The sequence below is a fragment of the Fukomys damarensis genome, unplaced genomic scaffold (assembly GCF_012274545.1).
Source record: "Fukomys damarensis isolate Sample0158 unplaced genomic scaffold, DMR_v1.0_HiC HiC_scaffold_22, whole genome shotgun sequence".
Lineage (NCBI taxonomy): Eukaryota > Metazoa > Chordata > Mammalia > Rodentia > Bathyergidae > Fukomys > Fukomys damarensis.
In genome coordinates, this window is record NW_022900934.1 from 5,696,057 (window position 1) to 5,711,180 (window position 15,124).

Sequence of the window (15,124 nt, forward strand, 5' to 3'; positions counted from 1 at the left end):
CAGGAAACGGGCTTTGTCTCTGTCTGCCCCGAGTGTGCGCTGTCACCAGACCTGGCATTAGACCCGTGTCCCCCAAGACCCGCTGTGTCAGAGCCCAGAGACATTTGGGCGGCTGCTTTCTGGGCCTTATTGCATGGCCGCCAGCACAGCACAGACACGGAGGCCACCCCCTCGCTTTCCAGGACCCCACATCCTCCGGGTGTCCCCCTCCTCCTGTCCAGGCTCCTTCCAGACCCTTCATGACCGTCATCCTGCGTGGTCCCTGCCACACCCCTGGCTCTGTGGTTCCTTTGCACATCCAGCTACATGTGGTCCAGGGCGCTGGTCTCCCGGCTTCAACTCCTTCTCCACACTGGGGACTCCAGCACCCCCCGGCGGCCTTCCACTGCCCTTCTGCCCTGTAGGACTTGATCCCTGGAAGGTGGCATGGGCCTGTTCCTCTCTACCCAGACCCAAGCTCACCCCTGCCACTGGCTGGATCCCATCGCCTGCTGCTTCCCTTGGGTATCAAACGGTGGTAAACCAAACTGTATTTTGTCTTCTGAGCTCCAGCCTTTTCTCAGTTTTGCCGCCATGGTAGAAGGCCCCTCCCGTCTTCCACGGCTCCAGCCAGATGCCTCCAGGTCCCAAGAAGTTCAGTTTCTTTGAAAACGAATCCAGAACTGCTGTTCTTCTGGCCAGGATTCGCATTCTGGTTGTCACAGGTGTCAGCAGCTCCTGGGGGAGACCCAGCAATAGGCACACTGCCCCTCCCTGTACATTTCTCCAACTTTCTGGCGCCTCGGTTCACGAACTAACATTAAAACCAAAATCATTTCCAAAGTGGGTTTGCAGAACTAACTGTGAACATCTGACCATTCTTCCCACCTCACCGTCTGCCACCCCGGGCCAGCGTCTCGGCTCCTTATCTGCCTCTCCTGGTCTCTCCACTTCCGTCCTGAACCCCTGCCGTCCAGGCTCCAGGTGTGCAGCCCAAGGTGGCCTTTGGCTGTGTCTTAGCCCTGACAGCACCCGCAGACGGGTGAGCACAGCAGGGCCTTGCTCGCCCACGGTCTGGGACCCCGAGTCCAGGTCGAGGTTGTAGGTTGGTTGCGGCCCCTCCGGAGGCTCCGGGGAAGGACCCGCCTTGCCACCTCTGGCTGTGGCTCCTGGCTCCTTAGCAGCTTGGCCTCTTGCTCTTGAGCGTGCCTGTGTGTCTGTGTCCTTCCCTGGCAGTCTCAGGAGGCCCACCCTCATCCGACATGGACAAATTACACCTCCACATAAAGCCACATCCTGAGTTTCTGAATGCATGTGCACGTTCGCAGGTGCCCACAGGACCCAGGGTGACCTGCACCCCTCCCGCCCAGCAGGACCCTCACTGCTCCTGGTACCGAGACTCCTGTCTTTGCAGGTCGCTGCTGGAGTGGCTTCTGCCAAGACACCCTCTTGGCCCCCGGCCCTGTCACCATACACCTGCTCGGGTGGCCCCTCCACTGTACTTGCGGGGAGGGGCCAGCTGCAACTCTTTCTGCTCCCCAGGACACAGAATAGGAATCCTGCCCACCCGGCAAAATTAGGTTGACCGCGTGACCCGCTCTGGCCAATGAAATGCATGGCTCTAGCTTCAGACTTCTGAAAACCTCAGCCCAACTCCTTGCAGGCCCGTCCCCAGCCCTGTTTCATTGTTCTCCGTACACGTATTTAGCACCACTGGACACCTGCCAGTTGTGTTGCCGCCTGCCTTCCCCGCCAGCGTGGAAGCTCAGGGCCCAGGGCATTCTATTTTCCTACAACACTTCCTGGCCCAGACTGAATGCTTGGCGGTGCTTGCTGGATAAGTGAACAGCCTGCATGTGGCTGAACGGTGTCTCTTTCCTGTACCTACTTCCCTCTGCTGCTTCCTGTCTAGGGCAGAGCATCAACCCCAAGCTGGCAGGCCTGATCGGGCGGCACGGGCCCCAGAACAAGCAGCCCTTCATGGTGGCCTTCTTCAAGGCCACAGAGGTGCACCTTCGCAGCGTCCGGTCCACGGGAGGCAAGCAGCGCAGCCAGAACCGCTCCAAGACGCCCAAGAACCAGGAGGCACTGAGGATGTCCAGTGTGCCAGGTACGAGGGGCGGGGCAGGGTTCAGCATGCAGATTGGGGACCCCAGGGGACCCATGTAGGTGCTTGCCAGATGGGTCCGGACAGATGCAGCGGGAAACAAACCCCCAGTCACTTCCTGTGCAAATTTCACATCTTATGTCTGTAAAGCAAAAAACTAATCTTAGAAGCAAAGAGCAAAACGTTAGCATACAAGATGCCGAGTGTGTACATTTCTAGAGAGATGGAACAGTGGCCACGTTTACACCTGCACTGGCACACCGAGGGGTGATTTCCGGGCTCACGGGTGGTCGTCTCTGGGGCAGGGGAGGAGGAAATGGAAAAAGAGTCTCCTGTAAACTTCATTTATTTCCTAAATATTGAAAAATATTTGAAACTCATGACCGGTGTAAGTACTTTTCAAATGTACACGAAAGGGTTTTTTGTGTATTATTTGGGATACTGTTTCTTTGAAGTGTTTCCTTATGCGAGGGAAAAGAACTATAAACCAAGATAACATTGCATGGTTCATCACAAACAGTTATGCTACGTGGAGCCCCCTGAGGCTCCAAGACAGGTGGCCTCCCACTGTACAGAGGGACAGACTTGGGGCTCAGGGGGTTGAGTAACTTGTCCAAAGGTACACAGCAAGCAAGCGGCAGCCTGGGATGCGAACCCCGGGAGGCTGGGGCGTCCCCTGTGCTGGACACACCTGCCCGCTTGGTGTGGTCTGGCACCTGCCTGGCCTAGGTGAGCTTCGGTGTCCCCGGGCAGATGTCTACTGAGTTGCCGACAAATAGCCGGGCTTTGTCCTGAGCGTTGTGCCGCGGCTGGGACGTGGTCCCTTTCCCCACAGGCTGATTGGGGTCATGGATGGCGCCGGGGTTGCTGGGATCCCAGGATGGTGCATTTCGGGTGAGGACGGGGCACTGGGTCCCAGTCTGAGGATGCTGTGGCCAGTACTCCCCACACGGGCAGGGCTGCCTCATAGCAGAAGATGCGTCTTGGGCTTCAAGTCAGTAACGTCACCCACAAACCAGTGGGCTGCAGAGAGGACGGCCAGGCCCATGGCCACAGCCTGCAGCCGGAAACGCCCCTGTCACATCTCCTGGCCAGGCGACCTATGGCCTGAGGGCGCCCTTTGCTGCTTGCTGCTCATGAAGCTGTTCATGGTGAGCAAATATTGGCCCCTCCTGGTCTCCCTCTCTGGATTGACACACATGGCAAAGGGAAGTTAGGATTCCTGTCGAATTTCAGACACTGGAATTCAGCTGACCTCAATGAAGGCATCTTCTCCCGGGTGATGGATCAGGAACTGGAATTCAGCTGACCTCAATGAAGGCATCTTCTCCCGGGTGATGGATCAGGTGACGCTGGGGAGCTGCAGTCCCTGTGAGGGGTAGAGATCCTTTACCTGTGTGGTCAGGGAGGTGTGAGATCTGCCTCAGGGATGGGGTGGGCACGGACCAGGGAGAAGCTGTGTCCCCGAGCTCTGGACAGAGGCATCCCATAGCACCTTGGCTTTACCAGGTGGACCCACAGTGGACCCTCAGTTTGAGAGCTGGGCCGTAATAAACATGTCTGCTTTGACGCCACTGTGTTGGTGTTCATCTGCAACAGCAGCGGTGGGAAATGGCTTTCTCATTAACTGACGAGCCAGGCGCCTCTGTCCACTGTCTGGCCCCCAGAGCCTGTCCCCTCGTGGCTTTTTGGTCCTGAAGAAAGAGCGCTCTGAGCTGACCCCAGGAAGCCTGCCTGGGGACACAGGAAGGTTTAGAAATTCCTACGCAGCCCCCCCCCAGCGTACCTATCTTGTCCGAGGCTCTGCCTGCCCCACCTGCCCTGAAGGTTAAATTGCTTTTCCTTTCTAGGAAGGAGGGAACCTGCTGTGCAGTGACCTTGTTAACAGCAAGGCTTCCTGGTGGCAGGGGCTCCCCTGGGGCCCAGGTAGAGATCAGTGGCCCACTGTGGGGAGATAGGGCCTTTGTGGGTTTCTCAGTGGGACCTATGAGCCCTCAAGTCAAAAGCCACCTGTACCTCTTTCTTTGTATCTGGGGGCCTCCTCCACTTCGACTCTTGGGACTGTTCAGTGTGAGCCCTGGTGAGGGCTCCCCAGAGTGCTGATTCAGGATGGCCAGGAGTGGCTGTCAGTTGCAGCTGTGGGCAGCAGCAGCCCCAGGCTGCAGGGGCAGAGGCAAAGGGGGGAGGCTTTACGGCCCCTTGGGTTGTGGTGGCTGAGGCCGGCGGCGGCCACTGTGTGGGCTGAAGCATCTTCAGAGCCACATCTGGAGTTCCAAATTCATCCCAAGCAGATGCTTCCAGAGGCACGATGAAAAGAGGGAAGACCGGCGGGCCGCAGCTCAGAGCCTGGATGGTTGAGAGGTGCTGGCGAATTCCTTCACTCTAGTCTACCAGGTGTGCCCTGGGTGGGGCAGGAGAGCAGGGGGCCATGCGGTCCTAGAAGCCCCCACTGGATTTTCCCACAGCGTCCTCCGCAAGCCCTGACCAAGGGTCACGCCGGTAACCCCAGGCAGCTACTGTGCCTCGCTGGGCATCTGCTCCTTTCCTGTGGATTTCTGTTTCCTGGCATCGTTCGAAGTTCTTCCAAACCCTGCCTGGAAAAACAAAGAAAGAGAGAGAAAAGGAAAGACCAAAACAAGGCACCATCCCCACCCCGGGTTGAGTCAGCCCGCACCTCTCGTGTGCTGTGCGTGGGCACAGGTGCCCGTGCTGTTTGAAGTGCTCACCTCACGGGCCAGGGCCACAGGAGTGGAAGCCTCTGGCACGCACACAGCCCTCTGTGCAGCGGGCGGGACACGTGCTCCAGCCTGCAGCCTGCGCAGAGCTCTTTCCCACAGCCCCTCTGTGCCCTCCGACTCCAGCGGCTCTTCAGATGGTGTGGTTTGGGGTGGGGAGTCGGTGCCTCGCCCCACGCAGCCCAACGCCCTAGTAATTAGCTGCCTTCACCAGATAACCTGTGGGGGTGGCAGCTGAGGCCGAGCACTGGCTGTGATCTGTCGGCTGCTCCAGGGGACCTGGGATTGGCTGCAGCCGGTGCTGCCTCCTGTGCACTTGTGCTCTGCTGCATGGTGTGGCTGGGGCAAGAGAGCTGGGTGTCTGCTCTGTTCCATGTTCTTGCTGTTCTGCTGAGAAGAGGTCCTAGTGATACACAGGTGTTCAAACCACTTTCTCCTGGGACAGCTGTGGTCCCTGGTGGCAGGGCCAGTGCCCACCCGCATAGCACACCCACAACTGGTCTTGTGAGCTGTTCTCAGCCTCAGGTTTGAACGCAAAGCTTAATACACAGCTTAGCTTTAAGACAGCACTCGGGCCACTGCTCACCTCTCCCGCTCTCCTGACAGACATTGCTAATCTACTGCAGAGCCACTGTCTCCCCACTGTGCTCTAGCATGGCTCTTCCAGCCATGTGTCTTCCAGACTCAGCACGCCAGACAGGAAGTAGGTTCCCTGGCCCCAGCTAATGTGCTCAGACTCTTACCTCACTCAGGCTGCTTCACATGAAGCTCCTGGGCTGCAGCACTGCTCCTCCTGCTCCCTTCCCCACCCCCACCCCATAGGGAACGGTGGGGGGGGTTGGCCATGCAGCGCCATTGCCAACCGCGGCCCTGTGTGTTGTCACAGCAGCCAGTGTAGACTTCCGCCCGAGTCAGTGTCCTGCAGAGGTGGCCTGCTGCGCCCAGCCCCTTGGCTCTTCTCTGGTGGTGCCTTTGCCTTGGTCTCTGTGGTCGGCAGCAGCCCGCTGGGTGCCGTTCCTCACTCACGTGGAGTCAGGGAAGCAGGCTCTGGGGGACATTTTACTTTGCCAGACACCCGAGTGGCCGATGAGTGTGTTCGGAGGATGCGGTCAGGGCGCTTGATGGCTGAAGCTGTGTGTGATGCAGTGGGCTTTCCAGCTCTCTGCACAGATGGGCAGGAGGATGTCACTGGTCACCCCTGCTGTGGGCTGTGCTGGCCTCTCCTGGACGTGTCCGCTGTACCCTGGAGCCCACACCTGCAGGGACCCCTGGGCTTGTGCTGCCCGCCCCTCCCTGCACAGGATGACCCTCTCCTGGAGGCCCAGCTGGGGCTGCTGGCCATGGGCAGAGGAAACGCCCAGGCAGACCCCGGCGGGTGGCACCCGGCTCGTGCAGGGGCTCAGCCCGGGACTCCCAGCCCGGCGCCTGTTCCTACCCCGCCATCTCCAGTGCCAGTGGATGCAGCTTCACCACTGTTGCCGGGCAACGGGAGGAGAAGGATGAGCCTCTCACCTCGGATCTTCCTCCGAAAGCCCCCACGCCCCACCATTGGATCAGCCCTGCTCCAGTGACAGGACGTGTGACAGTCACCAGGTGGCCACCAGGCTGCCCCAGAGAGGATGGGAATGGCCCATCCCGGAGTCCCCTGATCTTTCCTGAGTCAGGCGAGCAAGGCAGACCCGCTTCTCTCCCGGGCTCCCTGTCCATCCTGAGGTATCTGCCCTGGTCCTCACCCGCTGTCTGTTACCTACGTGGATGCTCAGGCCTGGGTAGCATCGGAAGGATGGACAGAAGTCAAGCCGCCGACCCCTTCTTCATGTGTGCGCGAATGCTGGTTCCACGAACGTTGGTGGACAGGAGGTTCTGTGAGAGGCTTTGGGGACCCGGTGGTGACATCACATGATCTCTTTGAGGATGTGACACAGAAGTCACAGCAAGAATCAGACATGAAGAATGGAGATGGAGCATCCAGGTGTAGGAGACAGCACGTTCAAAGGCCCAGAGGAAAGACTGATGGTTAAGAAACGGCTGATCCTAGGGCCACCATCAGCCACAGCTCTTAGGAAGGATATGCCTTCCATACTTACCGATTAATAAATTGAAATTATTTCAAACTGAAAGAAGAAAAGGAAAAAGGAAGGAAGCCAGTCCCGGTGGCTGCAGGGTGGAGAAGTCTAGTGTTGGTGTACGTGTGGGGGGACCCAGGACAGATACTTGGACAGAGAGCTTTCTGTAGTGTTTACCAGTGCACCGTCCCTCGCCACACACTTACCTACTTCCGGAAGACCCAGTGCATGACTGTTGTTCTCCAAACAGACCTCAAAGCATCTGTTCCTGCAGGGTCTGTGGACTTGGTCTTGCTGCCCTCACTTCTTTGTGGTGGTGCTGGACAGCCGGGTGCCAGGCCCTGTCTGTACCTCTTTCTCCCCAGCGCGATTGGGGTGGGCTGGCCGGGTGGTCCGGAAGCCCTCACATCAGCTGCGGATGTGCACAGGTCCGGGTGTGTAAAGGAGACTGGCGCTCAGGGAGGAGCCAGGAAGGGCTCGGAGTGAGGACGTGGTGGGAAGGGGGTGGGCGTGGGCGACTCCCCTACTGTGGGTGTCTTAGGGCTTTTGTGCCAGGACGTCCACCCTCTACTTCTGAGTGATTGCTACTTGGCTCCCGCCAGAGACAGGGCGAACTGAGCGGGTGTGCATTTCTCCTTCTGCCCTGATTTCTGCTGCTTTGTTTTCTTGTCACCCCAGAAAACAGTAGCAGTGACCAGAGGCAGGCCTGTAAGAAGCATGAGCTGTACGTCAGCTTCCGAGACCTGGGCTGGCAGGTAAGGCCTGGCTGGGTGGGGCAGGCTGCCCCGGGTAGAGGCCTAATATAGGGAAGGGGACCTGGGTGAAGGCTCAGGGGCGTCCTGCGACACCCGGGAGTGGCAGCCGAGATGTGATGGGGGCAGGAGCCACACCTGGGAGCCCCAGGGCTTGGACTCTACCTGTTCTCCGGGGCACCTCATTCCTGCCCTTGGCCAGGCCAGGCCACATGAGAGCCTGGACAGCAGCGCCCCTTCCTCCCTGCCCTGACTTACATCCCCAGGAGAGGGACCTGTAGGCCCGACTCAGGCCACGTGTCTCAGCAGTCCTGTGCCTGGAACACTGCCCCCGCCCAGCCATCTGGATGGAGTAGGGCAGGAGGAACCTGGGGCCCTCAGTCTCTCAGGTGTCTGCCAGGTGCTGTCCTGAAGGACGTTGGTACAGCTGCTGCCCTGTGGGGCTGGAGACGCAGCCCTGAGCTTGGCCGTGGGTCTGCCCCATGGAGATCAACTGTCCTGGACAGGGCGCCCTGCAGGATCAGCGGGAGCCCGGCCTCTTCCGTGGGGATCATGCACGTAGCAGGCTTGCTCCCTCCTGAGTCCATCCCAGGATGGACCACTCTCCAAGGCGGGCAGGGCAGCGCTTGCATTCTGCTGCAGGCCTCCGGGGGACACTTCGGAGCTGGACACCTTTGGCCCTGAGGTGCGGCAGGGGACCTGCCTGTGCCAGTCCACCCAGCACCTGCCTTGCCCTCCTTGTCACTGTGCGGTTTCTGCTGGACGCCATGGCCTGGGTGGGCGTGGCCTGAGCCTTCGCCCCTGGCTGCGGTCACACAGGAGAAGGGTGTCCACGGCATGGCTGGGTCCCCACCTGTCCTCTCTCCCCAGGACTGGATCATTGCACCTGAAGGCTACGCCGCCTACTACTGTGAAGGGGAGTGTGCCTTCCCTCTGAACTCCTACATGAATGCCACCAACCACGCCATCGTGCAGACGCTGGTGGGTGCTGCCCAGGTGCGGTCGGCGGGGGTGCAGGCTACAGGACCACAGAGCTGCCTGTGTCTCACCTGGTGCTGCCTCCCCGCTGAGTCGTCACTTTTGTGGGCCCCTTGCCCCCTAAGAGGGCATTAAAATTATACTTCATGATTGCTGTGGTATAAAGATAAGTGTAGCCTTTCACTCTAAAGTCTGTTTTTTTTTTTTTTTGGGCCCTTTGTTTCTCACCAGTGAATTATAGCTCCTCCTTTTTTAATTTTAATTATTATTTTCCACCCTCCTGCCTCAGCCTCCCAGAGTTCTGGGATCACAGCCATGTACCACTACACCTGACTTCTTATTTTAAAAATGAAACACGTTCCTGGGCTCCTGGAGTAGCACAGGCTCTGGTCCCTGGAGATAACAGAAGTGATCTCAGCACTGCCTGTGACTCATGTCCGCAGGTGTCAGGCTCCGTGTTCTGGGTAGATGGACCTGTCTGCCCTCACCTCACACTGGCCCGCTCCACCGTCTGCCTTCTGGGACAGGTGGACATTAGCGCTTGTCAGGGCCCATGGCCTCCTGTTTGGTCGGCAGAGCCACTGTGCTAGGAAACCTGGAAGTTTCCCATCGGAAGCCAACATGCCTGGCCTCTGGCCTGTCCCTGGCCCTCAGCTCTTGGAGGACACTGGCCGCAGTCTGCCAGGCTGTGGTCACCTTGGGTAGAGTGGTGGCCTCTCCCGTGGTTCGCCTCAATCCCCTCTTTGTCCCTAGGGTTTACTCCTGGCCTACTTGGCTTGTCAAAGGCACTCCAGTGGCATCTAAGCCCCTGTCTCAAAATTTTAAAAAATTAAAAAGGGCTGGGGAGGTAGCTCAGCATGAAGGGGTGGGTTCAGTCCCCGGTACTGCAGAACAGGTGGACAGACCTGACCTTTACCTGTCCTCGTCTGCAAACTGCGAGCGGCCCCAGACTTCGCTGGCTCCTGTGCTCAGGACCCGGAGTGCTCGGAACGGGGTGTCCCTGAGAGAAATGCGGGTGCCCGTGCCGGGCCTGGTCCCTTCTCACCAGTCTCCGTTCATGCGCCACAGGTCCACTTCATCAACCCGGACACCGTGCCCAAGCCCTGCTGTGCCCCCACCCAGCTCAATGCTATCTCCGTCCTCTACTTCGACGACAGCTCCAATGTCATCCTGAAGAAATACAGGAACATGGTGGTCCGGGCCTGTGGCTGTCACTAGCGCCTCGTGGAAGCCCTGCCCTGGGGCCACCTTCATCCAGGTCCGCCCTGCGGCACCGCCCAGCGTCTCCGCCGCCCACCTCAAGGTGGTGAGGAACCGGCGGACCGACCGCCTTCTACGAGGCCTCCCTGTCCCTCCCCAGGTTTATAGTGCTAGGAGTTTGGGCACCAAAAGGCTTTTGATCCATTTTTCGTCAGTGGCATCCTAAGGACAAGATCCTACAAGCTACTACAGGTGAAAGCCTGCATGAAACACATCTGTAAGGAGAGGTCGCCTGGCTGTGGTCAGCTGTACGGTCCCCTCCATGCCCTGATGTGTTCCAGAGATAATTAGGGTGCCCTTCAGCGGGGCAACCAGCCATCAACGGCAGGAGGAGGGGGCGTGGCCAGGGTGGGCACCTGTGTCTGTGCTGAAGGGAAACATGCAGAATTTCTTGTAATAAATGTCACAATAAAGCCAATGAATGAAAATGGTTAGGATGTTACAGGTATATTTTCCTAAACGATTTATCCCTATTTCATGGTTTATTCTGACTTTATAAGCAGCAGTGGAGGGCAGGGAGGCCCCTTCTGTTCCATTCTGCTTTCAGATTGAGGCTGCAGGGCCTGTGTTTACCCAGCTCCAAATGCCTGCATTTGGCTGGGCGTGGTGAACGTGAGCTCGCAGGGGCAGCTTCCCTCCCCCTCCTACCAGGTGTGCGCCAGCTGCAGAAGGCAGGAGTGGGTCCTCCAGCCTCCCCTGTGGTGGGGAGCAGGATGAAGTGGCAAATGGACAAGGACAGACAGTAGTACTGCGCTTGTGATTTCAGCGTGGCGTTAAATTAATAGATACAGGAGAAAGGAAACGGTCACTGGCTTCTCGAAGCAGAGCCCTTGGCGTCTGCTCTCAGATGAAGCCTGACTTGGGTCCTGCCAGGTTCATCACGGCTGCCTCTTTTCACTTCCTGACCCCCAGCAGAAAGCTCAGAAAACAGATTTGCTGCTTGGAGTGAAAGAGACAGGGCAGTGGGGAGGCTGATGGGCACAGGACGTGGTGGACTCGAGCCCCAGACAGAAGGATCTAGAGCAGTGGTGGCGAACCTGTTAGAGACCGAGTCCCCGGGACGGCAGCCCCAGACCTGCTTATTTATCATGAGTGCCAACAGTGCCATTAAGCCTGAATACTGAGGTTTTAGTGTAGAAAAAACAACTCAGACACTTGGCTCTTGTGCAACAGAGAGGGCTGTGCGTGCCCGCTGCCGCGCGCGTGCCAAGGTTCGCCAACACTGATCCAGAGGTCCGTGACTTGGCGGTGGCGGAGGCTGTGCTGCGGCCCTGGTACCAGCCCCCTTCACCTCTGCTGCTCGCCCCGTGTGGGGTGCACCAGCTCCCAGCTGCAAATGCACAGCTTGGGGCAGGCCGGGCTGCCCTGGGATGTTTCCCACATCTACTCAAAGAACACAGCTCATTTCTCAGCACAACGGGGGCCTGGGGAAACCTGGCCCCGTGGGAAGCTGTTCTCCACCCTCCATGAGGCAGTTCCCAGAACCACTGCGCTCAGCTTTTGTTCTCTGTTCTTTTTTCTTCTTGAGTAGCTTGGGCTGCAGCTCTCCCTGCCTGTCTGTTGAGGGATGAAAATTTTGTGTTAGAATTTGTTCTGTTGTTGGCAGATGTGGGGCTCTTTTGTGTGACTCCTGCTTGGTGTGAGTTTTTCCAATACTTTAGTGACCCAGCCAGGCTCAAATGAGCTTCGTCTGTACATTAAAATGTGTAAATAGCTGTGTTGAGACAGAGAGATTATTTATTTCCATCTGAAACTCTGTTGCAAACCCTCCTTTCATCCCTCGTTCAGAACAAGCTTGCTTCCCTCCAACCTGTTTGTTTTCTTATTTAAGGTTATTTATTGACAATTGGACCTATGTATTGGACCGATGTACGCACGGCTGTTGCACAGAACAGCCCTTCGTGACCGTTCTGTATAACGAGACACAATAAAGAGGGCTTTGACTTTACAATAAAAGGAGTCATTTGGTCCTGGTTCTTGGGTTTGCATATGTGTGTGGTGTTGCTTTTCTGTACACTCTCGAACCCTGGACTTCTCACCATTAGCCTGCTGTTTATCTTCGGGCGGGCCTGGGGGTGTGCACCACCTTGTCAGTGTTTGATGCAGCTTTGTGAGGCTCTGGGGGAGGGGGAATGGGACCCAACTACGAACATGGATTTGTGGATTTGGTAGGCTGGGCAGCAAAGACCCTGACTGAGTTACAGGGCAGCTGTTAACAGCTGTTTGAAAGAGGCAGGGGGTAAATTAGCTGTGTTTACTGCTAACATAGTTGAAAGATTTAGTCATCCCCATAAAATAAAGGCAAGAGAGGGAGGGAGGGAGGGACACTGGGGGTACATACACCCAAAACTAAAGCCGCATGGAGCCCAGAGCCCGTGTTGTCCGGTGCACATGGCCCCAACGTTTCCAGAGGGTGATGGCAACCTCACTGCAAGCCTTGGAAAGGCGGCAGGGCCCTATGCTTGGGAGCACACTGGGTTTCTTTTCTTTTTGAAGTGTATGTTGTGGTCACCTGATGGACGTCGCTAGAATCCCAGCTGACCCCTCCCCACCAGCCTCAAACCGCGGCCACTCCTAACAACTTCCAGCCCCTGCGATTTCCAAACCCTCCTGTCATCGTCCCGATGCACAGCTTAGCTTTTGTTCTCTTTTGCAGGCCGAAGACCAGAGCCATAAACCGGAGGTCCAGATGTGGCCTCACAGACGTGCCTTATTCCCCGGCCTGGTGTTTACCCATTTTTAAAAACATGAATTCGTGGCCAAAACGTTTTTGAAAAATCAAAAGATTGGAGTGGAAAAAAAAAAAACAAAAAAAAAACAATCCCCAAATCTGGCTTGTCTTGTGAAATGAACAGATCTGAGCCTCTGGGACCCCCTCTCTGCACAGCTGCTGATGGGAGGGGCGTCAGAGGCACAATGCCCAGCCCCGCTTACTGCATCGCGGAGGGCCAGGGCCAGCTGCCGTGGAGATGCAGGTCTGCCCGTACCCAGGCCCCTGGGAGGGCAGGGAAGTGAAAGCCATACTGGCAGAGGCCTGTACTGCAGCTCTTTCTGCAGCCGCCTTACAGTCCTCCCTGCTGGGCACGGACGTGGTGGGATGGCACTAAGCCCCGGGCTAACCATGCCTGGGACCACCCTGGCCATCACAGGCTAAGGGAACCCTGTGCTCCGACAGGCTGGTCTCTCCTGGGGCTGCGTGGAAAATGTGGGGGTCGTGGCCTCCAGGTGTCCTGCTTGTGTGTCAGCCCTGCACCCACACCTGGCCGGACCTGGCTTGGCACCAGGCTCCCTGCTGTTCCCACTGCTCGGGAACCTGCACCCAAGAGCCTGACCTGGAATTTGGGGCTTCCCTGGCTGGGCTCAGGGCCTCGCAGCTCTTCTGTGTACCTGGCCTGGCCTGGCCCCTCCCCCTCCAAGTGGGTCTTGAGCTTTTTGTTGTTGTTGTTTGTTTTGTTTTGTTTGTACAGGGGATCAAACTCTGCATCTTGGCTTGAGAGGCGGGCGGCCGCACCACTGAACTACATCCCTGGCTGCCTGAGCTTTTGAGTCCTTCCCTCTCCGCCCTTGTGGAGAAAGCGACCCCGTGAGCTCCCCGCACTGCCACAGCAGCAAGATCCTACAAACTGGTGGCTTAGGCCGAGGACGTTTCTTCTCACGGTCCTGGAGCCAGATGTCGAAGTCGAGGCATCCCAGGGCTGCCTCCCACTGAAGGCCCCTGGCGAGGCCCCTGCCCTCGGCTGCCTCCAACCCATCTGCTCCCGTTCTCCTGCCACCACCGCCTCTGACCAGGACTCTGTGGTTGGGTTTAGGGTCTGCAGATGCAGGACCTTGCTTCATGGCTTCTGCAACTACCATTTTCCAAGTGATGTCATCACCCAGCAGAGGGCAGGGCGTACCTTTTGGGGAGTTGCCATTCAGCACACTGCAATCACCCCCAGGCCCCAAGATGGGCCCCCACCTCTGACCCTTCTCCCACACTCTGCCAGTACAGGGTCATGGCCGCGGTGGCCCTTTCCAGGCCCGGGGCTTGTGCTGGGGACAACACCACTCGCTCTTTGCTTGCAGGTCATTGGCTGGATCACTAACCCAGGGTACAACACCACTCGCTCTTTGCTTGCAGGTCATTGGCTGGAGAACACTAACCCAGGGCGCCTCCGCCGTGCCAGGCGTAGTAGGGACAGGGGCAGAGCGAAGTGTCTGCACTTAGGCAGCTCCCGTGTGGGGTTCATTCGCACTTGCGCTCACGCAGGCTCATCTGAAGCCCTCACATTTAGACCCCACCGGGGAGGTGAAATGGCCATGAGGTCTGGGTGTTAGGAATCTTGCATGCGCAGGGCCTTGCCCGACTCCAGGGGGCCACTGCTCACCAAGTGTCAGTGAAGTCAGTGCCTCCAGGGGCGGGAGTGTGGGGAAGCCCTGGCCAGCTCCAGATTGGGGGCATCTGATGGCCCCATGGGCCACCCCTCCCAGGACCCGGCCTTGTCCAGGCCCGGCCAAGGACACCCACGGGGACTTCTCCTGACATTCTTCCCCTTCTGACTGTGGATCCATTCCTCCTGGCTCAGACCTCTCCACAACTCTGACGCTGGCCTCTTTTGGTCTTAGATTTGAGGAAATAAAAATAGAAGAGGAAAACACACAGGTCTCCAAAGCCTTTGGAGTTTCGACAGCCGCTTGGATGGAGGCGACATGCACCTGGGCTGGGGCAGCCTCGCTCCCGGCTGCCTCGGGGCCTCCCCCATCTCTGCAGTGGTAGTGGAGGCAGGGCTGGGACAGCAGCTGGCAGCCTGGAGCAAGGCCAGAGGTGTGGGCACAAATCACTGCCCCCCCGGCCCTGCCGGGCTCCACTGCAGGAGAGGAGCGAAGGCAGCCTCAGCCAGGACGGCTCTGTGCAGAAGGCCCCAAGTGAGGTTCATGCTCTGCCGTTTTGTCTTGAATTTATTAGTAACTTTTGGACAAGGGCCCCATGACTTCATTTTGCCCCAAGCCTCATAGATTCCACACTGGGCCCCGTGCCTAAGGGACACAGGGACGACCTGGGGCCAGTTGGCCTCTGCCACACGCGTGCATCATGCGACAAGTGCGTTGAGAGCATCTGCGAGCCACAGACCATGTCCCCGGCGTGGGAGACGCTCTGTGGACAGCGGGAAACAAAGCCCAAGCTCCTGGCTGATGCATTAGCAACAGAGAACACACTCGTGGAGGACAGGGTCAAACAGAGACTCCTAGGCGGGGCGGGGGGGGGGG

At 58.0% G+C, this 15,124-nt stretch overlaps 1 protein-coding gene across 1 annotated transcript in view; it reads left to right on the plus strand.

Annotated features, from left to right (window-relative positions):
- The window catches only part of Bmp7 (bone morphogenetic protein 7), a gene marked incomplete at its 5' end in the record, with an annotated part of 66,789 nt that extends 54,962 nt beyond the window's left edge, over positions 1–11,827 (plus strand). Inside the window, 4 exons of the mRNA XM_010628811.3 lie at positions 1,892–2,089; positions 7,566–7,642; positions 8,510–8,635; positions 9,686–11,827. Of these exons, the coding sequence (XP_010627113.2) occupies positions 1,892–2,089; positions 7,566–7,642; positions 8,510–8,635; positions 9,686–9,835 (551 nt within the window). The remainder of the gene's footprint in view (positions 1–1,891; positions 2,090–7,565; positions 7,643–8,509; positions 8,636–9,685) is intronic.
- Between the last annotated feature and the right edge of the window lie 3,297 nt (positions 11,828–15,124).